This window comes from Arvicola amphibius, chromosome 8 (genome assembly GCF_903992535.2).
Source record: "Arvicola amphibius chromosome 8, mArvAmp1.2, whole genome shotgun sequence".
In the NCBI taxonomy this organism is placed as follows: Eukaryota; Metazoa; Chordata; class Mammalia; order Rodentia; family Cricetidae; genus Arvicola; species Arvicola amphibius.
In genome coordinates, this window is record NC_052054.1 from 84934625 (window position 1) to 84958183 (window position 23559).

The following is a 23559-nucleotide window of genomic DNA, read 5'->3' on the forward strand; positions in this document are numbered from 1 at the left end:
CTCCAGCCCTAGAGTTTTAAATACTTCTTAAGACAGGGCCTCCTTATGCAGCCTAGGCTGGCTTTGGCCTCCCAGAGTCCTGGTAGTTCAGGCATGTGCCGCTGTGCTCGGTGTTGGCAAGAGTTCTAGGAAACACCTCGCAAACTCTTATGCGTTCTAAGCCTGAAAGCAAACTGGGCTCTCCCATTTCCTGAGGGAGAGCCCAGTTTTGCCCAATATTCATTTCACTTCCCAGGAAGGGACTCCAAGGCAGGAGGTAAGTCTGATTGTTCAAAATTTTGTTGGCATGAAACCCAGTTTGGGGCAGTTGGGTGTTGCGGGGAGAGCTGTGGGATTTATTGGGATAATTTCCCTTTTGTCTAAGGGTGTCTAAGTAGGTGTAAGCTTTTTCTGTATTGATATTTTGCTTTGTTGTTTTTGAGATCAGGTCTCATGTAGCCCAGGCTAGCCTTAAATCCATGATGTAGCCAAGGCTGGCCTTGATCATCCCACCTCTCCTTCTGAAGTGCTGAAATAATGAACATTTGTTGGGAACAGTGAGACCCCAGATCCTGAATTTCTTGTAATCCCCTGATCTGAGTGCCTACAGCTGCTCTGAGCATGAGACCTTCAGGAGTTCCTGATGGCAGAGTGGTTTCTGGTGGGTTTGGCTGGGGCGTGGCTATCTCTATATAATCTGCTCCTGAACACAAGAAAGGGGGCATTCTTGGGGAATTCAAGGATGACCCGTGTCACTGTCTCTCTGTCGGTGTGTGTTTGTGTATTTTAACCTCCTGCCCCTTGCCCGAATCTCGCGAACTGGGTGTCAAGCGCACCGAGTGCAGACACGGGGGTGTGGTGCGCGGCAAACATTGGGTCATTACACCTAGCATATTGGAGAAAGGGTGACACTCTGTAGCCCAAGTTAGCCTTAACTTTTTGTTCCTTCTGCCTCTACTTCCCCAGTGCTGGGATTATAGACATGGGCTATCAGATCATTATCTCAGTCTCCATTTTCATTGCTCACGTTGGTCTCCAAGTTGTCTAGAATCTTCTAAGGAAAATTCAAGCCAGGTGGTAGTGGCACACACTTTTAATCCCAGCACTCAGGAGGCAGAGACAGGTGGATCTGAGTTTAAGGGCAGCCCTGGTCTATATAGTGAGTTCCAGGACAACCAGGGCTACAGAGAAAAACCCTGTCAGGAAAAAAAAAAGTTTACGAAATTCGGGGTGGGGGGGTTCTACAAGGTGGTGGAGGCGGGGCCAAGTGAATTTCAATCTGTAAACTCTGTGCCAGCCTGGCTTCATCCTAGCATGAAGAGGGGTCTTCTCTTAGTCTTGAGGTGGACACAGATGTAGGTAGGTCTGGCTTTGACCCCAGGAAGCCTCCAGTTGGGAGAAAAGACATCTCGACATCTCTACCCAGGTCCCCTGCACACGTATCCCTCCTTCCCCCAAGATGAAGGACCCTCACTCTGCCTGTTGGTCCGGTCCTAAGAATGTTGAAGTAGGCTAAGGCACCTAATTTAAGGTTCATTTCCTCTCTCTAATTAAGGGTCTGTTGGAGGGTTGTTGTTCTCGTAGGGGTCTTGGTCTGGCCTGGAGCTCAGGCTCCACCCCTCTCAGTCCCCTCCACCCCCCCAGGGCTAGGATTCCAGGCCTGCACCAGCACCCTTCACTAGCAGTGCTGCTAATGGGGCTGCCCTGGCCTGTGCTTCCTGCGGAGCACACCGGAACACAGATCTGGCTTGCTTTGCAGACTATAAAGACTTCAGCGCTAGTCAAATCTAAACGACACAAGTTCTGCCCAGATTCATCCAGCTTCATCTCTTAGACTGTAGTAATGAAATATCGAGACCATACGATGGTCCAGTGTGTTTCCAGTCCTAATTATACACCCTCAGTTTGCAAATGTCTCCCTATTGGACTAAACACCACAGATCATGAAATAGCTGTCACGGCTATGCCAACTTCTCTCGGTGTAAGAGGTGATTAACATTTAGCTAGCAACTTTTAAAAAATTGTTTATTTAATTTTAGATTATGTATTGGGAGAGGGGGTAAAGTACAGGTAGGGCAGGTGCCAGAAGAAGGGCACGGGATCCCCTGGAGCTGGAGTCACAAGCAGTTGTAAACTGCTATGTGGGTGCTGGGAGCTGAACTCCTGTCCTCTGAGGGCAGTGTATGGACACGCTGCAGAGCAGTCTCTCCCCCAGCCACGTCAGCCAGGAACTTCAAAACACCCAGGACAAAACTAAGACCTAAGTTACTGCTTCTGAACGACACACATCCAGAGTTCAGCATTTCAATAAAAAGACTGGAGCACCACGTCAGCCAGGAACTTCAAAACACCCAGGACAAAACTAAGACCTAAGTTACTGCTTCTGAACGACACACATCCAGAGTTCAGCATTTCAATAAAAAGACTGGAGCACACGGACACCAAGATCGGTTGCATAGAGGAAATAAGGGTCCTTCAAAATGGTCAGCCCTTGCTCTGATTAAACTGTGCATTTTTAATATAGTTGCTATCAAGTGAAACTTAAAAAAAAAAAAAAAAGACCTGTGGGGATTTAAAGTAAAGAGAAACCCGGTATTTTTCAGGGTCAGCAGTACTGCGGTGAGATTTGTCTCCGAAACAATGACACTCGCTATCTCTGGAGTTCTGTGAACACTTTTGAAGTGCCATATTAAAACCAATCTCGTGGCCTTGAGGCAAAGGGAAGCAATTAGTCGTGGAGTTGTGAATAAATAAAAATCCATTTATACACCCGTCCTTGACATGTGCATTGTGAATCTCAGGAACTTCATCTAGAGGGAAAAGAAACATTAAATCATGAATACCAGTCCCGATCACACTGCCATGTGGCTTCCTAAAACCGCTGAGTTCAGGCCAATCTTTTAAGTTTGAATTTGTATGTATGTATTCACCCGCATTGAACACAAAACAAAGACTCACCAACAGTCACTCAGGTGATGAGACGTGAGGGGTGCTGGGGGCCACTAAGGGCCATGACAAGTAGTTTTCAGAGGGTCCCCGGCCCTCAAGTGAATCTAGCATACTTCCCTCGCCCTCCCCTTTTCAAGTTGGGAAAGTTGTACTTCTAAAGCTGAGGGCATCACTCGTCAGTCAGGGAAGAATTCACAGTCCGTGCAAAGCCGTTTTCCCTTTGTTCTAAGGGTCAGCTTCTTCAACATTAAGGGACTCGACTGTTTCTAGGTTCCACTAAGGTAGACTGTCAAAACTGGGAAGCCAGCCACAGAACTGAGTTGACTATCCAGCTGGGGAAGTGGACCTGACCTGAAGCTAGCCAGAAGAGGAGCACTGTTCAAGCCACGCTGGGAGCTAGAAGCCCAGGGGGTTCCGGAGCGTGGGAAGCAAACGTGGGCAGCCATGTCCCCCACAGCTCAAATCCCTTGACCTACTTCCCGGGCCCCTTTCTGTTCTTGGAGCCGCTTAAAATCCATAAATTAAGGAAATTAACTGATGGGGCCTGCGGCATCTTTGTAAGCTATTTAAATCTATAAATTTACAACATCTTCTGCATATATCAAGTAATTGAACTAACTGCAGGGATGTAACTTTAATGAGAAAATTTCCCCCTTCTCCAGGAGTTTGAGATAATAAATAAATAAATAAATAAATCCCTCAGGAGGAAAGTTTCTTATTCCCGCGTGAAGTTACAGACGCGCGGCTGGGATGCTTTCTTGACACTAGAGGTCCCCTGAATCAGGGGAGACTCCCCCCACGCCCCCCATCATCTTTCTACAAGTGCTCGGATCTGGCCCCGAGAGCACCCCCAGGAATTTGGCCGGTAGAGGGCGCCCAGGCACGGTCGGAGCCAGTGAAGGGGACCGGGGCGCCGCTCCCAGCCGGAGCGCACCCGCCTTCCTAGCCGAAAGCCTGGCTTTGGCCCTAGTGTCCCGGGAACCAGGCGGGGGCGCAGTATGGGCAAAGCGCACGGGCCACGACCCGTTTCCTAGGAGCCGGGAAAGGGTCGAGAAAGGAGGGACGGGCGGGGCGCAAGGGAAGGAGGAAGGGGCAGCGGGGAGCAGCTAGGGGCGTCCTGGGCGCAGGCCCCGCGCCGCAGGGACCTTTGGCCGCCGCCGTCTCCATCGCGCCGCGTTCGTTCAGGAAATGGCGCGAGTGGCCCCGGGCGATCGGCTGGGTGCCCCCACGCCCCTCCCCCGTAGTGGTCACAGCGCGTCCCCAGACGTCACGGGCGACGCTGCTCCCCAGAAGAGGGGCAACCGGGGCCGAGACCCCAGGAAAGAGGGAGGGAGAGAGGGAGGTAAGCCGCCTGGCAGCTTCTCTCCCCTCCCCACACCAAGTCCCGCCCTCAGCCCTGGGGCGCCGCGGCGGCGGCTGCTTCTCTCCTCTTTGTAACCGAGGAGTCGAGAAATGTGAGAAACGTGCCCTGTGTTACTTATTTGGGAGTCGAAAATTTATGCCCAGCTGAAAGCGCCCGGGGAAATATTACATCAGATGAAATGACAATGATTAAAATCAGCCTCTCCCCCGCCCCCTCCCCGAGCCCGGAGGAGGCCCGGGCGCCGCGTGGCCGGACGGCGGGGGGCTGGGGCGCAGAGGGCGCCGGGCCCGGGCGCAGTGCTCCCGGAAGGGTCCTGGCCGAGCCCCCCGGCACACAGGCACCGGGCTCCAGGAACCACGGGTGGGGATCGTGAGGTTGAAAGGAAGTGGTGGTGGTGGGGGGAACGGTGCATTTTTGTCGCCGAGCGCGGCAGGCGCGGGCGCGCGGAGCTAATTGCGACTCTAATCCTCTGCCCCGAGGCGCAGCTGAGCCCCGAGCCAGGAGTCGCCCGCGCGCGCCCGCTCGCGCTCGCCGCGCTGGGGTAATTTGGAACCGGATCGCTGCCCTTTGCAATTCGGGCTGGGCCGCGGCGAGGCGCACAGGCTGCCGGCTGGGTTTGGGGGGCTGTTTTTTCTTTTTTTCTTTTCCCCCAGCCATCGGGGGAGGAGGCCGTTGGAGAGAGGGAGGAGAGGAGGTGGGAGCGGCGGGAGGGCAGCCGAAGAGCGGCGCGAAGAGGAGGCGGCGGCGGCGGCCGCGGCGAGGAGGGAGGAGGCGAAGGGAGGGCGGGGAGGGGAGGCCCCGGCGCGGCTCGCCGCGAGGGGCCGCGCGGAGCGGGGGCCGGGGCGGGAGGGGTGGGTGGGGGGAGGGTTGGGGGCGAGAGAGAAAGTAACTCCAGGACGAGACCGGAGCGACCCGCGCGCTTCGAGCACTAGGCGACGAGGCTGCGCCGGGCGCCCGACACCGGCGACTGCAGGGGGCGGGGGCTGCGCCGGAGCCCGATCCGCCGCTCCGGCTCCGAGGTAAGCTCAGCGCGGGCGGCCACCGCTCAGCGCCGCACACCCCTGGTTCCCAAAGTGGCGGCAATGCCGAGAAAGTCACTCGGCCCGGGGCCGGGACCTGGGCTGGGGGTTGGGGGGGAAGCTGCTTTGTCCCTTTGCTGAGCGCTGGGGCTGGCGGCGTGGGGGCGCCCAGCACAAAGGCCTGGCGCGCACGGGGCGGGGGGGTGCCCACGTGGGCTGGTCCTGGCCGCGGGTGGACCCTCCCCGCTCGGCCCGGCTCCGATCTTCCTGCCGCGCGGTGTATGCGTCCAGGTCCTCGGCACTCTGGTTCCAGTACCGGCTCGAGTGCCCTGCAGAGCCGGTGACTTTATGAAACCGGTTCCTTGCAGCTGGGGTTTCGGGGCGCACAGAACCGGGTTGGCGCCCAAATCGGAGAAAAGGGGGGAAAAGTCTCTAACGGGACAGATGTGCGTCCTCTGACGCCCATCCCACGAGTCCCATGCTAGACGCACTGGTGGTGGTCCCAAGACCGGACCTCCGTCTCCATATCTCCGCTACCCACACGCACCCCTTGACCTGGATGCGGACACCCTCGTTATCCCACTCCGCGCCACCGTAGCGCCTCTCTGCCCTCCCTCAAGAAACCTCCGACGGTAGAAAGATAAAACCTTGAAGTTTTCACTCCGTGTCTCAAATGTGCATGAAGGAATTTAACTGCACGAGTGAATAACAGCATTAGTTTCAATTAATTTTTTTAAATCCCGGCAACAATAAACTTTGAGAACAAAAGCGCTTTTACGTCCTTAATTAGGCGAGCTTCCCATCTGTGGTCTTGAAGTGTCTGCCTCTTGATTTAACTTTGTCTCCGCCCCCACCGCACTCCCACCCCTTCCTCGCTGGGCCCTTAGGGTACCTTGGCCACCCCGCCCCGCGGGGCCGGAGGTTCGGCCCAGCCGGCTCCTGGAGCCCCGAAGTTCACTCGGGCCGGCGGGCTCTGCGGCTGGGCTGTCGCGCACCAGGTGGCCCGCCGCGTCCCTCCCAGTCCACCCCCTGGACAGTCCTGCAGGCCCCTGGCACTGTCGCTCCGGGCAGGCGCCCAGGGCGTAGAGCTGAAGGGAACTCTGAGGCGCCTTCTGTTTACCTTTTATGGTTAAAATAACAGCTTAGCAAAGAAGCGACTTCACGAAGAAGCGATTTAGTGAAATCGTCTCAAGCTGCCGCAGCTCAGCCAGTTTAATCACCCCCAGAGAGCTGAACAACTGCGAGCACAATGGGACACAAAATCATTTTGTGTGTAAATGAGCGTGGCATTCTGCTCACTTCCCTCTGCTCAGGCGGGCGGGGCTCGGCTGCGGGTGGGCGCGGGACCTGGGTCTCCCACCACAGCTTGGAGAAGCGGGTCAGTGCTGGGCCAGTTTGCAAACCCGCTGAGGTCCCTGCAACAGGCGGCTTGGCCAACCAAGCCTCAGCCGCTTCTGAGCTGTGGTGTTTGGTGCAGTGAACTTGTGTCTCTTATCAAATGCACTTTTATGCTTGTGATCTTAGCAGTGGTCTCAGGAGAAGGGTCGTGGTCCACCACAGATGCGTTTGTCGGAGGGAGCTGTGGAGATTCCGGTCAAGGCGTAAGGCCTGGGGCTTCCAATGGTGAGTTTCTGGTTTGTGCTGTGGGAAACACGCTCGGCCAGCTTGGGAGATGGGTGCTTGATGCGATGCTACTTGTCACTTCTGAGTTGGGCCCTGGAGGGGGGGCATGGTGCTTTGGTAGAATTTGGGAAGGAATTCTTTCTAGCTCTGTTGACCCTTAGTAGATCTTATCTTCCTACTCCCTCATCCCCACCCCCTCCCAGGGCTGGATAATCCATCAGCGCTGTTTTGGTTTCTCAAAACTTCCTTGAATGACCTGGAATGTTCAAAACAGGGGGTAGAACACCATCCCTTCACCCCAAACAGTTCAGCTCAGAGAACTTTCCAGAGCACTGGGGGTACATAACAGATCATAGGGGAGGAACCTTTCTTGTATTTGAGGGTTTGAGTCCATGTGCCTCTGACCACATTTTATGATTGAATGCTGAATTTTAAAGCATAGATCTAGGGGAGAGAGTTTAGTAGGAAAAAGCTTCATGTGGGCACCAGGGTATCATGTAGTTGACCCATAAGGATTACACGTATGTCAGAGAAGTCCAGGCTGTGTTTGTGGAATCCCTACCACCACGTTGTGTGTGTGTGTGTGTGTGTGTGTGTGTGTGTGTGTATCCCCATCCCTGTCCCTTCTATCTCCCTTTGAGACAGTCCCAAGCCAGTAGAAGTGGTAGCCAGAAACCTACCCTTTTCTACCCTATTGCTTGGGTTCAGTAAAAATCCCCCAGGGGAGCTTTCTAGGGCACTGAGGCACAATTTTATTTCAGGTGTCTGTGGCACATAGGAAAGTCCCTGAGTTGCTCTGGGGAGGAGGGGAGAAAGCCCATTTGCTGATTGCTGTCTGGCCAGCTCTTGGTGCCTCAAGGGCCTATGATCCTGAGGGGGTCTGGAATACATTAGGCTCCGGCAGCACCATTCTAGGGGTCTGTGGAGAAGCAGGGAGGTGCAGAGTAGGCAAACAAAGACAGGTTTTGTCTGCTTTGGGAGTCTAGGTGATTGGTGCCTTCCCCAGTGACACCTCTTCATCTCTGTGCCCAGGCTTCTTAGGAAAGAGGTGTCCTGTACAAACTGTCTCTTAACTGGGCTGTGAGGGGTCCTGGCTCCCCAGTCAGTTGAGGGGAGCTGCACTCCCCCAAGGTTCTCTCCACTGATGCAAGAGGAGACACGCTTGGTAACACGGCTCTAACTCAAAATACCAAAGAAATCAGATTTGTTCTAAAACATTGCAGGGCAATAATGGCGAGCATATGTTTTAGGCTGTCATTAGCTGAATTAGCAGACATGGAGCTGCTTAGAAAACGTACATGTGGGGGGGGGATGCTGTGGCCTGGAGGTGTGCTTTGGGGTGTTGGGTGGAATCTGGGAGGGCTTCCTGGTGTGTATGGTGTCCCAGAAAGCATCTTTGTAAAAATCATTGACCCCAGGGAAGATGAGTGTCCATGGCTACCGAGGAATAAGCCCCCTGTCACTGCTTCCCACAGATACTCTGGGCAGGGATGGAAGCCTAGATGCCTCACCGCAAGGAGCGGCCGAGCGGGTCCTCGCTTAACGCACACGGCAGCAGCGGCAGCACCACCGCGGTGAGCTTGCAGGGTGGGCTAGGTCGGCCCCTCGGCCCCTCTGCTCTTTTCTGAGGAACCTGCTCACTAGCTGCAGGTCTTCCGGGACCCAGCACTTAGGAGATAGATATCGACTGACTGTACGATTATGTACATTTTTTTAAACAAAAATGCTCTTAATTTGATGTGAAATTTACTACATGGATAAAGCTCGGTGCCTTAGGTGCTGAGGAAGTCACTAATTTAGAGGTGTCTCGTTACTGAGACAAACTTGCAAAAAACCCCTGAATCCCAATTCACAAATTGGTGATTCGTTTGTCAGGGGATGTTTCACATCTAACACATAAGCCCGCGACCTTTAATTAGAATTTTGCAGTTTGTTTTATGCCCCTGGAGGCTGACACCTTGAAAAAAAAATTTTTTTTCTTGATTTCTTATTGCTAATAAGCATCCTTCTCCCCCCAACCCCCAGTACTTTGAAGAAAATGATGCAAATACACTTAATTACAGTGGTGGCTGTAATTTGTCAGCTGAATATGTGATCAGGCACAAAGCAGAAATGATCTGATTAAATCTGTGATCACATTCGAAATAAAGGGAGATTTAGGAGTCCTTGTTTTTCAATTTATTTCTGTCTCTAGGAGGGAGGAAATATGTCCCGGCTGTCACTCACCCGGTCGCCTGTGTCTCCCCTGGCTGCCCAGGGGATCCCCCTGCCAGCTCAGCTCACCAAAGCCAACGCACCTGTGCACATAGATGTGGGTGGTCACATGTACACCAGCAGCCTGGCCACGCTCACCAAGTACCCCGACTCCAGGTAAGCGCTCTGCTCCCAGAGTCAGGCCAGGGCTGCAAACCCCAAGGCCAGTCGCTCCCTGGTGCTCCTGAGGGTTTGAGAGATGGCTTGCTTGTTGAAGACTACTTCAGACTGGGGCTTTTGACCCGGCACTAGTAGCCTTTGTGGTATGACACGGAGTTCCTGACCTTAGAGATCCAGTCCTATGTGAGCCTGGCCAGCAGCTGGCTGGGGACTCTCACAGAGTGACACTCAAGAGTCAGGTGTGGGTGGACATGGTCAATGCTGTTTCCTATCGTTACCCTTGGGAAAAGGCACGCATGGGCTGCCAGCTGCCGTTGTCCCCTCCTTTGTTTAGGTGGCCACCGTTTGACCCTAAGTGCTAAGAACAATCTTTCCTTTGGAGGTGGAGGGTGTAGAGGGAGTCCGCAATTAGAGGACAGTTGGGGACGTTTTTGATAGTGGCTGAGCATGAGTTTGATGCCTTGTAATGTATGGGACTATTTATGACCAGGACCGTGACTGGGGACTTTCAGACTTGTCCCAGGAGGGACCCTTAGCAGCATGGTGCTGAGTGCTGCCAACTTGCTTGCTTTTGCTTCTGGATCTACTTCCTAAGGACACACCTTGGCCTGGCAGCTGGCGGCCAGACTAATGGGGGTGGGCTATGTCTCTGAACACCTCCTACAGGTGACACTGCATGCAGATTGCTCCTGGCATGGTAGAGCTGCAAGCAGCGTTAGCCAGCAGGAGGGCAGGCCTGTCAGACATCACCTCTCTTTTATACATTTAAAATAAGAAGAGAATTTAATTAATCCCCTAGACACTGAGGGCTCATCACCAGGGTGGAGGCTCAGAGCCTAGAGGACTTTGGTGTGCGGAAGTATCTGGCAGAGCCCTTGTTGTTACAGGACTGCCCCCGGAGAAGGGGTTGCTGGAAGTAGGTTGTGCGTCTGTTGCAGACAGTGGCAACACAGAGATGAGGCACGGGGTCCTCTTGAACTCGGAGCATTGGCAGGGCAGGAATCATGAGGCTGTGTACCGCATTGGCGGCACGCTTGCTTGCAGAGCCCTGTCTAGGCTAGGAGATGGATTCTATTCATTTAATTTCAGTTTTGCCTTCTGCGGCGTGCCGGAGTTGTGTGAGATAGATCAACCCTTAATCGGCTGACGGTGTTTGTGAGTGAGATTCATAAAAATCTTCGCCCACAACTGTCTTGGAAGAGTGTTTCCTGAGATCCGACACTAGCCTTCCTGCAGTCCCCAGCACCCAGGCTGGGTGGGCGGGGAGAGGGCTCTCCCTTCACATGTTTATCCCTGGTGGCTTTTGGGGATTGAGAACATTTTCCCTTCCTGTTCCACAGTGTAGCTTACTCTTGCTTATCGACTTGCTGTGCAGTGGGCTGTGCTCTTTCTCTGGGGAGCTGAGGACTTGGACCTGTGCTGTGGCAATGTGGGACCCTCCACTGCCCGAGCATGCCCAGAGGGGCTCACAGTCTGTGGTCTTTACCAGAGCTGGGCTCAGGGTGAATCTGCTGTTCTGCCTAGATGGTTCTGGTTCAACAGAGCTATTTGCTGGGCCTGAAGCTGAGGCCTAGAGCAAGGGCTTGTATGACCTATGAGACAGTAGAGGCAAGGGGTCATGGGAAGCCACAGAGCTATTATGTATGGAAAAAGCCCTTCATGTTCCCTCACTTTTCAAAAGTGGATTATTGTAATCCCGGAAAAGATGTGTATCACTGATGGGCAGGTGGGAGACGGAGAATTAAGAGTGTAGAAGTTGCCTTTGGAGACCGCTCTGGATGCCAACAGTGTCCCACCCTGGGAAGCGCTGCAAGAGTCAGAGGACCCTTGTCCCCCGCTTCTGAGCTCATAGTATTGTACCCCAATCTCTGGCTGTTGGTCGATCAGGGTGACCGAGACCCTGTGGACCTGGTGGTGGTGGTGGATGCCTCCTCTGGTTCACCTTGAGCAAATGACCTGAGGCTGAGAGTGGACTCATGGTCTGCCTCTCCCTGTGTCGTACTGCTGAGTGTCGCTTAGCTGCAGCTGACACAGTCCCATGCTGGCACAGGAGTGGCACATGAAGGTGGCCAGGTGCACTAAACCTTCCAGGAAGTCAGGGTCGGCCCTTTAAAAGGCGGACAGCTAAAAGGAAGGAAGATGAAGGTGATACGTCAGCACCCTGTATAATCAGGGCAAGCGGCTGGATAGCGCAGGTCCCAGCCGCCAGAGCAGATTCACCAGCTTATTCCACAGAGGACCTCCAAAGTTGCATCCTCAGAGGGCTAGTCTAGGGATGGTTCCTTCCCTAGACGTAAGAAGCCACCAACAGAACTCAGGAGGTCACATGGGAGTTTGCTCATGAGACCCCTGTGAAATGCTAAGGTTTCCTTGTGGTAACTGTCAAAATATCCCTCTGGCCTGCCCTGCATCCTGTATAAGGCTTGTTTGCTGGGGCCATAAAGGGCCTCTGTCCTAAGAGGAGGTACCCTGCTGTCATTAGTCCCAGAACAGACACCGAACCATGGAAAGATCTAGATCCTGCTTGTCCTGGCTCAGTAGACAGCCTAGAACCCTGCCAGCCCCGGACTGTGGGTGGACTGGGAATCCTCTAGACCTACAGGCCGCTCGGGAGCCTCCGCCAACTCCGACGTCAGAGCAGCTTGGAACCCAGCCAGACCCAGCATTTTGCTTGCTACACAGAACAGAATGTTTGAGCTCCACCGGGGGAGGGTAGAAAGAGTTCCCAGGAAGGCTGAGGTGTCGAATGTGCTGACTCACCTGTGCACGTGGCTCTGCCCTCTTCCTTGCCAGAGCCTGGTGTAGACCCTTAGCTGTCTGCCCTGGCATGTGATACCGTGGCTTAGCTACATCTCTGTCCAGGGTTTCTGGGTGTCCTCCACTCCCCCACAGCAAAATGTTCAAGTTTTGGAGGGCCAGGTCTCAAATGAGCTATGGAATTCACAAGGGTTTCCAGTGGGGTCACCAGGCAGTGAAATCCTGAGTTCTTACTGACCGGTCAGGATGGCCCGTATACACTAGAACCCCTGTCAGGAGCCCCCTCCAGAGAGACAGAGAGCGCGAACACACAGTGGTACCGGGTGTCTGCCCTTCCCTATGTCCTGGGGAGGACATTGTCACCGACAGCCTCTGGAGACCTAAGGATTTATATTTGTCAGTGGTAGCTCTGGTTCTTCAGGCTCGGGCCTCCACACCCCTAACCCACAGGTTCTGACCTGCTCACTCCCACCTGCCAGGCAACCTTGCCCTTTCTACTGCCCCCATGGGACAGGCCGGGCCGTGTCCCGTCCCCACAATGACATGGACTGCGTAGATTGGGAGTACCTGAGAAGGGCATTGGGGGCTCTGAGCTCTCAGCTCTGGCAGCTGGCATGCTCTGGGTACACATCCCTGGGACTGGGCGTGGCTGACTTGGACTATGCAGAGAGTGGGTGGATGTGGGAACAGGACAGAGAGAGGATTCTTGGAAGGGGCAGGGTGGTTGGTTCAGGCAGTGGAGGGCCTTGGGCCCTAGCTTGTACAGGCTAGACCAATAAGTCCTTATCCCCTAATTCCCTGGTTCTACGAGGCTTTCTGTAGGGGGTGGTTTTGAGACAGGGTTTCTCTGTTTAACAGCCCTGGCTGTCCTAGACCAGGCTGGCTTTGAACTCACATAGACCCACCCTGCACCCCGACCCCGCGCCCTGAGTGCTGGGATTAAAGGCGTGTGCCACCACTGCTCAGCCTCCAAGGCTTTCCTAGGAACAGCTCTCCCAGACTGACCACTGAAGGACACTGCCCACCTCCCTTCTGCTTCCATGCGAAGTTCTTAGCGGCCTTCAACCCTCTTTGGGGTTCCTGATTATCTCAGTTAGCCTTTGAGATCCGCAGAGCAGTTAGCCAAACCAGACCCTGCCACTGTGTGCATTAGGGAGGCCCTAATGCCGGGTGTCTCTGCCATGAATTGGACAGGGAGAGGTATCAGGGCTCCCCCAAGGCTTGCCTCCCCCGGGCTCTGTGCCTTCGCATTGTCTTTTTAGGCACTAGAGTCCTTTCCAACCCCAGCCTCGCACCAGATCGGCACACGCTGTGGTGTGTATGAGTACCTGTCCAGGGTGGGACCTCACTGTCACATGCTTGGGGGGGGTGTGCTTGCTGGAGCCCACATGCAAACACACGCTCCCTCTTGCCTGTCTCTCCCCTGTGGCTCCTTCAGTGAGCAGCTGTGGGGAACTTGTGACTTCCTGTGTTGGAGTTGCGCTCGTGTTAGCTGGTGAGCAGCACTGCCCGAGGCTGCAATCCTATGCCTATTGGCTGAGTGAATGTGCTGTTTACCTGATGTTGGTTGAAGTGACTTGGGTGAGTGTGTGTCCCCATAGACTGGGCTGGTTGACACACATTTATCAGGTGTGTGACTGGGAACCAGCGTGCTGGGTGCTCAACTCACGTTTTCTGGGCACGCCTTTCTGGCGTGGGTGTGTATTTAACTCGGACCGGACAGTTTATGTGACTGCCTGTGCCTTGCCGTGGTTTTCCAGGCCTGGAATGTGCGTCAGCGGGCTGTCAGCCCTAGCTGGGTATGTCCCTTGGCTGGCTCTAGCTGGTGACTATGGTTGGAGAGCGTGACCTGGTTGTCCTAGTGTCCTGTGTGTGTGGAGGCTGTCTGTCTGTCTGCCTCACGTGTGCGCAGGCTGACGATTGTCAAGGTCGTCGAGGTCTCTAGGTCATCCTTCAAAGTCTCTAAGGGTGACCTCTTGCCTCCAGCTGAGTGACCGTGTGGAAGTGGGGGATGGGGCAGGTGAATTCAGCCCCACTGTGCCCATATCCCATCTTTCCCGTCTCTCCCAGAATAAGCCGCCTCTTCAACGGCACAGAGCCCATTGTCCTGGACAGTCTCAAGCAACACTATTTCATCGACCGGGATGGGGAGATTTTCCGCTACATCCTGAGTTTCCTGCGGACGTCAAAACTGCTACTTCCGGATGACTTCAAGGTAAGTCCGCAGCCAGCGGCACCCCCTGCGCTGCCAGTGTCATGGCATCGCACAGGGGACGCTGCGACTTAATAACTGGACCCACGGTTGTCATGGCAACCACAAAAAGTTAGCCGATGAAGCCGAGGGCTAGATCAGTTTTTCTAAACTCGTTCTGCTTTCTCACATCCTCCGCGTATTTATCGGGGTGTGGCAACAGTGAAGCTTTGGTGCTCACCCCAGGTTGGTGCCAGTTGTGTTTAAGGACCACCATGCGCTGGAATAGAGGAGTCAGAGGTCTGTGTGTCTGTCCCTTGGTGTCAGTTTGCAGTGGGGAAAACCCCTAAGAGCTAGGTGGCCCCCTTTAAACCAACATTATTCCCAGCACTTGGATGAGCTTGTCTTAGGTGGCTGATCTGGTTCCCCGAGGTCCTGCCTCAGCGCCAAGCCCCTCTGAAGTCCTGGGGAAACATGGGAGGAGGGAAACTCGGGCCTGGCTCTTGCTGGCAAATGTCTTTCTGTCTTTGTGTTTCCTTGCTTTGAGGCTTCCTGCAGCGACCACTGCGCCAGCAGCCCTGGGGCCCTTTTTCATCCAACCTAGTTACAAAATGGCAGCAACCCGATTTGGTCTGAAAATAGAGCTATGGGAAGAAGCTGGAGGCTTTGCCCTTTCCAGTCTAGAAAGTAGAGGTTAGGTCTCAATTGCATGGAGCCAGTGCTTCGTCAGTGGTATGGTGGATCCCGCAAGACAGGCACTTCATCCCAGGCCTTCCAGGATTGAGGCAGGAGGATTGCTGAGTGTTCTAGGCTAGCCTGGCCTACAAAATAAGACACTATCTTTAAAGAAAAAAAGAAAGAAAGAAAAAGAAAAAAGTCAGCATGAATCATGGCGCACGCCTTTAGTCCCAGCACTTAGGAGGTAAAGTCTGTCTAGTCTTTGTGAATTGGAGGCCAGTGTGGTCTATAGAGGGAATTCCAGGCCAGCCAGGGCTATATAGTGAGACCATGTCTCAAAACAAAGAAACAAAACCAAGTAAACAAAATAAGAGTACTAGCCAGATGATGAGGAGACCTGGCCTGGGTGGGTTTGAAAGTGTTGAGCTAGGTGGTGAAGAAGAGCAGAACAGACCGGTGGGAGGGCCGTACTGGGGGTGTGGAGAGCACTGGAGAGACAGTCTGGGGCGATGTGAGCCAGGGGGAGGCTGCTGGTGATAGCTGGATCTTGGTGGGTGGCTCAGCAGTTGTAACAGCTGAGAGTGGGGAAGAGTGGTCCAGTCTGCAAATCTCACGCGGGCTCTGCTGTGAGAGATGCAGGGAACAGGAGTGGGGACGGGCTAGTTACTTATGTCACTGCATTTCTGAGTGTGCTGGGAGTAGGGAGAGGGTGGCCTTGAGGGGAAGGGTGAGAAGGCTGTAAGTGTAGCTTATTGGGTCAGGAGGTACTGGAGGGCGTGCCCAGTTCATAGCTTCAGCCCTGAGTCAGTGAGCGAAAGTCTAGGCATGGAACGTTGTGGGCTTGGGGAGAAAGTTGGCACAGAGGCATCATAAAACTCCAGGGACTGGTGAGAGCTGGGAGAACAGACCTGGGATGGTGCTCCAAGGAGTCTGTATGGAAAGCAGGCAGGGTCACAGCTTGAGGTGGGTCCCCATGATGGGCCTTTGGGGCCAACAGAAACACGCTAGGCATTCAGGATGAGCTGTGTTGTGAGAGATGATCTCCCGTGCTGTGTCCCGAGCCCCGCTGAGTGGCATGAGTCAATGGGCATAGGCCACTCAAGAATCGGTGGACACACAGCTAGTGTCAGGGTCTGTGGGGACAGTTTTTGTGAATGGGCTGTTTGATGAGGACCTTGTCATACTCTCTATCTGCTTGGGCGGAGACAGGCACTCGCCAGATCTGTCCTTTGATCTTCATGTCTCTCAGGGCCCAGTGTTGATATTCATTGTAAAGAGGGGAAGCTGGCTCAGGGAAGGTCAGCATCAGATCTGTATAGCCTTGTGGCTGATGGGTGACCAGGCTAAGATGCTTTCTGTGAAGGTCTGCATGGGAGCTGAGCAAGGGCGCAATGCCCTAGATCCTGTGTGATTGTCTTCTGGGTAGATTTCCAGGAAGGCAGTATACACCCAGCTCCCTCCCTTCTGGTTTAGCTCCTAGCTCATTCATTTGTCTGTCCGTCCATCCATCCGTCCGTCCTCCCTCCCTCCCTCCCTCTCTCCCTCCCTCCCGTCTGTCCTTCCCTCCTTCCTTCCTTCCCTTCTCCCTCCCTCCTCCCTCCTTCCTTCCCTCCTTCCTTCCCTCCTTCCTTGACGGTTTCTCTGTGTGGTCCTGGCTGTCCTAAAACTCACTCTGTAGACCAGGTTGGCCTCAAACTTGTAGATCCACCCGCCTCTGCATCCCAGGTGCTGGGATTAAAGGTGTGCGCCACCAGTAGCTTCCAGCTCTTTCTGTGACACTTCTGTTTGCCATCTAGTTGAAGGACCAGGAAGAGAGCCTCAACAGAAGCATACCAGCCTGCTCTTAGTTTCTTTGCATCCAGGGCACACTCATTGGACTCTTTGCTCATCTCTACAATGGAAATGACCATCCTAGTCCACATTGTGTCCTGGGAGTTAAGACATCTGTGCAAAGGGAAAGGGGACGCACTGCGGATAGGCTGAGCGGCCCAGATGGAACTGCCTACTGCTTCCCTGACAGATGTGTTTGTCCACAGGACTTTAACCTGCTGTATGAGGAGGCGCGATACTACCAGCTGCAGCCCATGGTTCGGGAGCTGGAACGCTGGCAGCAAGAACAAGAGCAGCGACGTCGTAGCCGGGCCTGTGACTGCCTGGTGGTACGAGTCACCCCTGACCTGGGTGAACGCATTGCACTCAGTGGCGAGAAAGCCCTCATTGAGGAGGTCTTCCCTGAGACTGGGGATGTCATGTGCAACTCTGTCAATGCTGGCTGGAACCAGGACCCTACGCACGTCATCCGTTTCCCCCTCAATGGCTATTGTCGACTCAACTCTGTACAGGTGAGGGCCTTGGGTGCCTTCCCAGAAGCCCCAGGATGCAGAGAGGGAGGGAGGGGGGCACAGTCCCGGAATGGAATGGACGAAACCCATACAGAAAAGGCAACAATGTGCCAATGCATAATTTATGCCTTGCTCATAATTAAATGATGGTGCCTGGGGGATGGACTTAAAAAAATTGATCTGTACTTTTCTTTTTCCCCTAAAAGGATGTTCTTTAAAAAAAAAAAAAATTGGCCCAGAGTATTTTTGACCGAACATGCTTCATTTAACATGCAGAGGCTGACTTTGGATTCAAATTAAACCCAGGCACCAGGAAAGGCAGGGAGCCTTCCCATGAGGCCGGCCCTGAGGCCACTGGCAGGCAACAGCTGCCTGGAGCTCTTCTTTCTTTTTGAGACGGGATCTTATGTGTAACCCAGGCCAGATGCAAACTTCAGCTCCTCCTGCCTCAGCTCCCTGTTTCTGGAAGCTTTTTCCTGACTTAGAGACACTTATATTTTGAGGTTAGGACAGAAAGGACCCTTTGAGGGGAAGCCCCCCACTTCCTGTAGGCTCTTGAGTAAGAGGCTACTACTTGCTGGACACAGATGTAAGACCAGCCCCCACCTTCCCAGAGACATAAACCCAGGAGGCCATGTAGGCCTACAAAGACTCACCCACGGAAAGGACTCCCCCTCTTTCCCTCCACCTAGAACTCTTTGAGCTGATGAGCCCTCAGGCCTCAAACCATCTGGGACTCAGCTCCAGGAAGCAGGTGGCTGCCCTGAGGCTAGGGGGCAGGGGCTTTCCATTATTGGAGCGGGAGATTGAGAGAGGGGGTGCCTAGGGCCATGTGTGTGTAGGGATGGTTTAGGCCGCAACCTGGATAGCAGTGAAAGGGACCCAAAAGCCCCTTTTGCTTCCCTAGTTCCTAGCTGGGCACCCCTGAGAGTTAGAAGGAATAGCCTGGGTGGAATAGCAGAGGCCCACCCTGGTTGGCTTAGTTGAAGGGCCCCCCAGGCCTAACTGCACCCCTCCCTCCTCAGGCCCATCAGAAAGTAGCTTGCTTTGCCTGGTACCCAGCTGTCCACCAGGCCAGGCAAACTCCGGAAGCTAGTCACTCCTGACCCCTTTTTCTTCCCCTGCAGGTCCTAGAAAGGCTGTTTCAGAGGGGGTTCAGCGTGGCTGCATCCTGTGGGGGTGGTGTGGACTCCTCCCAGTTCAGTGAGTATGTGCTTTGCCGCGAGGAACGGCGGCCGCAGCCTACCCCGACTGCCGTCCGGATAAAGCAAGAACCCCTGGACTAGGCCCTGCCTCGGGGCCCACCTGAGACCCCCTCAGTCCTGAGACAACCCCAGGGACATGGAAATAGCGCTGAGGAGTCCTGCCTGTTTGTGCTTCACAGTGGGCACAAGACTGAGCTCATCCATGGGAGTGCTAAGTGTCATGGCAACAGAATGAGGGGTGCCGGAGGCATGCCCGTGGAAGGACTGTCTATGTGACCCAGAGATGTTGTGGCAGCAGCAAAGCTGCCAGCTGCCAGCCCTTCTGCTCCTCAGCCTGGTTCAGCGTCCTCTGCTGGGCCAGACACTCCAGAGCAGCTGTGTATCCTCCTCCTCGCTCGGTGGACGTTGGCAGGCCTCCTCGCGTTGGAGATGGCTTATTTTTCTACAATATTTAAAAAACAACTAACTGTCGCCACACAGGTCGGCAAGGCTAGCAAGACCGTCGCTGCTTTACCAGGTGCTTAGTTCTCAGTCCATTGTTCAGCGAGCCTTGCCAAGGATGGGCTGCGGCATTCGGGCCCAGGTGCCTGCTGAGCTGGGGCAGTGGGGACAGATATGGCAGGTGATGGTGCTGCCGGAGATGGCACAGGACCCCCTAGAGGCAGGGCTGCCGGGAGAAGGGCTGTGGGGGGCTAAGTGACTCCGTGACTTTTATGTGAGACACTCTGCTGCCACCTGTGTCCCAGGTCATACTTGGTGCACACCTGACCCGCTAATGCCCAGGAGCTTCCAATCCCAACTGACTGCTTACATCTGGGTTCCTGGAGAAGTCTCCACGCATCCAGTCAGCGTGGGGCCACGGCTTATCTCAGGAATGGGCCCATCTACCAAGGGACCCATCTGTCACCATCCATCTCTGGGTCCCCTGCTCAGGAAGCCACTGTTGGCCCCAGCTCCAGTTTTCCCACACTCATGCACACTGAGTTTTAACTAAATGTACTGAACTAGCCTGTCAGTAAGGCACAGACCCAAGCGTAGCCAGTGCTCTTAACCCTGAGTCCCAACAAGGCCTGGTCCTGAGAGGTCCTCACAGACCCACTGTCTCCCAGACGATAGGCCCAAAAGGTGGACACCCTGGCCTTGTCACATCTTCCCTAGCTCCTCCCATGTGGAGGGACTGCAGAGAACTGATGGAGGGGATGCCCTGGCAGGCACCCTCTTGTGTATAATGCCTGTAGACTTGTATATGACTCCTTTAATATTGTAAAGATGCTGATGTACAATTGTTTTGTGTTTGTGTAAACACGTTGCGTTCCTGGTTCATGCCATAAAGGACGCTGTAAAGTAAAAGACTGAGCCTCCAATCCTGTGCAAAAGCCGCAGCTCGATTCCCACACTTGACTCACTTGGCTTTGGCAGTGAGGGTTGCAGGGGGCAAGGAGGGCATTTCCTTCCTGGGTTCTAATTGAGGAAGGAGCGGTGGTCAGTGGGAGGTGCGTGGTTACAAGCTTGCTGTTGTTCACTGCATCTGGGTGTTTTAGTAACTTCTGTGGGTCCCCTCTGGGCCGCACAGATTTCTGCTTTCTGATTCTTATCCTCCAACCAGATGCAAAACAGGTAGGCAGGTTTCTAAGGGGTGAGACCACGCTTAAATGTTTGGGATTTTTCTCATGGTATTTTAGCTGGAGCTGGGTTGATGTTCTTCCTCCTCCCCTTTTTTTTTTGGCTTGGAACTCACTATGTACTCCAGACTGGCCTGAGAGTCCCAGATCCTGGGACTGCAGCTTTTTTGCTATGTCTAATTTGTTCTCTTTAAACCCCAACACACAATGGTGTGAGAAGGTGACGCAGAATGTCTTGGACCAGCCAAGGGACAGAGGCTATGCAGCCAGCATGCAAACTGGATCCCATTATGTCCCTTTCCAGGGAAAGTGTCTGAACATGTCATATAGGCCTCTAATTTTAATGAGCTTTTTTAAAGTTACTCAAAGCCCTGTGTGCTGAAGCCCACAAGGACCTATTTCATATGCCTGCCCGGGGCCACCAGCCTCCATCTGCCTCGGAGCTTGGGAATACAGGCCAGCACCTTCAGTTTGAGGCCACAGAGACGCCATCCCAGCATACAATCTAATTTGCTGGACAAACTTGTTAGACTTCTCTGCTGAGCAGCATGCCTGCAGCTGGCACATCTGCATTTTGGCATCAGGCAGGCATCTGAGGAGGAAAAAGGTATTTCTTGTGAGGAAGTCATGTGGAAACACCTAATACTGTATGCATTCGTAGATTTTTTTTTTTCCTAGCATAATAGCTGGCGTGGAGACCCTCTAGTACTTTTAAGCCATCTTTTTTTTTTTTTTTTTTTTTTTTTTTTTGGTGCAGGAAGCCACAGCCGGGCATGGTAGGCATTCCTGAAATCCCAGCATTTGGGAGGTGGAGGCTGGACAATCAGGAGTTCAAGACCATCCCTGCTACCTAGTCATGAAATAGAATTTTACACAGTCCTGTAACTCTTAACTACTTGGGAGACTGGGACAGGAGGATTACAAGTTCAAGACCAACCTAGGCAACTTGTGAGACCCTTCTTAAAAGGTAAAAGAGGCCCCGGCAGTGGTGGCACACACCATAAATCCCAGGACTTGGGAGGCAGAGTCAGGCAGGTCTCTGTGAGTTCAAGGCCAGCCCATCTACAGAGGAAGTTCAAGCAGCCGGGATTGTTCTATAGAACCAAAAGAAAAAAAAAATCATCTTCCTAATGATTGATATGCACCCTTTCCTTAAAGCACAGAGTGAATACCATATCATTTCCATGAAATACCAGCACTTTCTACCTCTCTGTAAACCTTGTTACTAATCATTCTTTCTAAGCAACTGGACAGAGAGCTGGGACAACGCTACCTCCCAAACCTCTGCCAGTCTGGCGCTAGGGAAAGCTGTAGCAGGTGGCCCCACCACTGTCCCATTCGTGAACTCAAAGCCAGTTCACAACGTTAGTAATTCTTTTGGAAACTGGGTTTTTTTTTTTTTTTAAGCTCTTACTTGATTGTGTTCCCCAGAAACAGTAAAGGGTTATTTCATAAGTGACAACTCTAGTGTGTTTTCAGTGCTCTGAGGCAGCTGCTAGAAGGCTTGGGTTCTACAGAACCTTGAATATGGATTCCATGTTCAAATGCCAGGATTCCTGACCTGAGGATCCTGGTGAGCCTCAGGCCCCACAGCAGCTCTGTAGGCTGACAACACCTGGTGTGTGTCCTGCTGGCAGATGTCGCTGTGAGTGAATGTGAGTCTCTGGGACCTTTCCCAGATCCCGGGCCTGCTCTTGGGGTACTGGGACTGGTGAGAATTTTTACGCCTGTTATGGTGAGGAATGAAGTATGAAGGGTCTCCCACAAACAGTTGAATGCTTGATCCCAACTGGTTGCAGTTTTAGGAGGCCACCAGAATTTTAAGGACACGGTGACTAGCCACCGTGTAGACTCCCGCTGCCCCAGCTGCCATCCCGTTCTGGCCATGATAAACTGTACCCACTGGGAGCCCAAACAAGTCCTTCTTCCTTGTGTGAGGTGTGTGTGAGCTAAGCTGAAAAGGGACAGAGAACAAGCCATTGAGAGCCAGGGATCCAGACCCCACTAAACCCTCAACCAACTTGGCCTCCATCCTTTCCCTGTGTTCTTTGGGGATGTCTGCCCAGATAGTCCCAACTCATCACACTCTGTCCCTCCTGACTCTGGAGACAGGTAACAATGGTCCAGAAGGATACTACAGGCCACACAGGATGTCTGTGGCTCCTCCCAGCACTCTTCGCCCTGCCCCCTACCCTGAACCTCTCCTTCCCAGGGGCTTTCTCTCCCCCTCCAACCCTGATCCCTGTAAAAGGCAGCCATTTTGGCTACAGCAGTCTCTTGGTCAGCGGCTCCTCTCTTCCTCTCCCTCTCGTGGTCTGGTTTAGTCTGCCAGCCATGGTCAGCCCGGACTCTCCCCTCCACCTGATTTTTTCTTATCTCTACAGTAAAAATCTTTGCCATACTTTAGGAGTAGTCTTCTTCTCCTTTTATTTCACTTTCGTCCATTAACTAAATGACAAGGTGGGACATACAGACAGGCATCATCAGGACACTGGAGACCAAGTACTACTGGGCTCCGGACAGAGCCAGAGGTCCAGCTCATGGCCAGAGAGGACAGCTGTGGGTCTGGAGCTTGCCATGTCAGCTGGCACAGGTGTTGAGCACAGTGTCGTCGTCACACATTGAGCTGATGTTCAAGTAGATGGGCAAAGCTGTTTGGCTCCCAAGCTCCTGCAGCCCCATGATACCAGTTGTCTGGTGTCCTTTCCTGTTGCTGACAAACGCAACTTAAGAGAGAAGCCATTTAGTTGGCTCACAGTTCAAGGTTACAATGCCGTGTGGTGGGGAAGCCAAGGCAGCCAGAACTTAGGTGTGTGTGTGGGGGGGCGCTGTTTAAATCAAATCCATAATCACAAAGATATCAGTGAATGCGTGCATGGCCACTCTCAGCTTTTTTTCCTTCAGACCAGGGCCCATTTTTAGAAGTAATGCCCCCCCCCCCCCCCACACACACACACTCACACAGAAGCTGGGTCTCCTCACTTCGATTAGCCTAATTAAGAAAGTCCTTCACAGTCACACCCACAGAACAACCCAGCCTAGAATAGTCCTCTTTGAGAGTCCCTTCCCACGTGATTCTGGGCTGTGTCAAGTTGACAATTCAAATGACAATCACACCAGTCTTGTGCCATGTGTGATGAGGACGTGACAACCTTTCTTTCTGTCCCTCAACCTGCAAAGCAAGTGATTCCTAGTAGAGAGAGGGCTTGCCCCCCAAGCCCCTCTGAAGATGGGGCAGAGGCTCAGCGACACTGAACAATCTGGGTTACTGCACAGGGTCAAAGCCGAGACCGTCCCCTGCCACGAGGTGCCTGCAAATGGAGGTCCTTAAAAATAACTGTAATAGGGCCGGGTATGGTGGCCCATGCCTTTAGTCCCAGCACCCAGAGACAGAGGCAGGCGGATCTTTATGAGTCACTGGCCAGCCTGGTCTACATATTAAGTTCTAGGCCGGCCAG

General features: G+C 53.5%; 1 protein-coding gene across 2 annotated transcripts; it reads left to right on the forward strand.

Annotated features, from left to right (window-relative positions):
- The first annotated feature begins 5176 nt into the window (after positions 1-5176).
- Positions 5177-19124, forward strand: Kctd15 (potassium channel tetramerization domain containing 15). Of its 2 annotated transcripts, none has more exons than XM_038340156.1 (7): positions 5177-5310; positions 6835-6933; positions 8409-8507; positions 9128-9303; positions 14134-14278; positions 16969-17274; positions 18402-19124. In XM_038340156.1, the coding sequence occupies exons 3-7, from the start codon at positions 8436-8438 to the stop codon at positions 18558-18560; spliced, it is 858 nt and encodes a 285-aa protein (XP_038196084.1). In that variant the 5' UTR covers positions 5177-5310; positions 6835-6933; positions 8409-8435; the 3' UTR covers positions 18561-19124. The 2 variants fall into 2 exon arrangements, with proteins under 2 accessions (XP_038196084.1, XP_038196085.1); XM_038340157.1 differs by having other exon boundaries at positions 6838-6933.
- The last annotated feature ends 4435 nt before the right edge of the window (positions 19125-23559 follow it).

Excerpts from the sequence above, each read along its gene's own strand:
- Kctd15 (XM_038340156.1), top strand. The coding sequence starts at position 8,436 with ATGCCTCACCGCAAGGAGCGGCCGAGCGGGTCCTCGCTTAACGCACAC. Across the intron at positions 8,508-9,127 it reads GCAGCGGCAGCACCACCGCG|GAGGGAGGAAATATGTCCCG; the intron begins GTGAGCTTGCAG and ends TTCTGTCTCTAG. Across the intron at positions 9,304-14,133 it reads ACCAAGTACCCCGACTCCAG|AATAAGCCGCCTCTTCAACG; the intron begins GTAAGCGCTCTG and ends CGTCTCTCCCAG.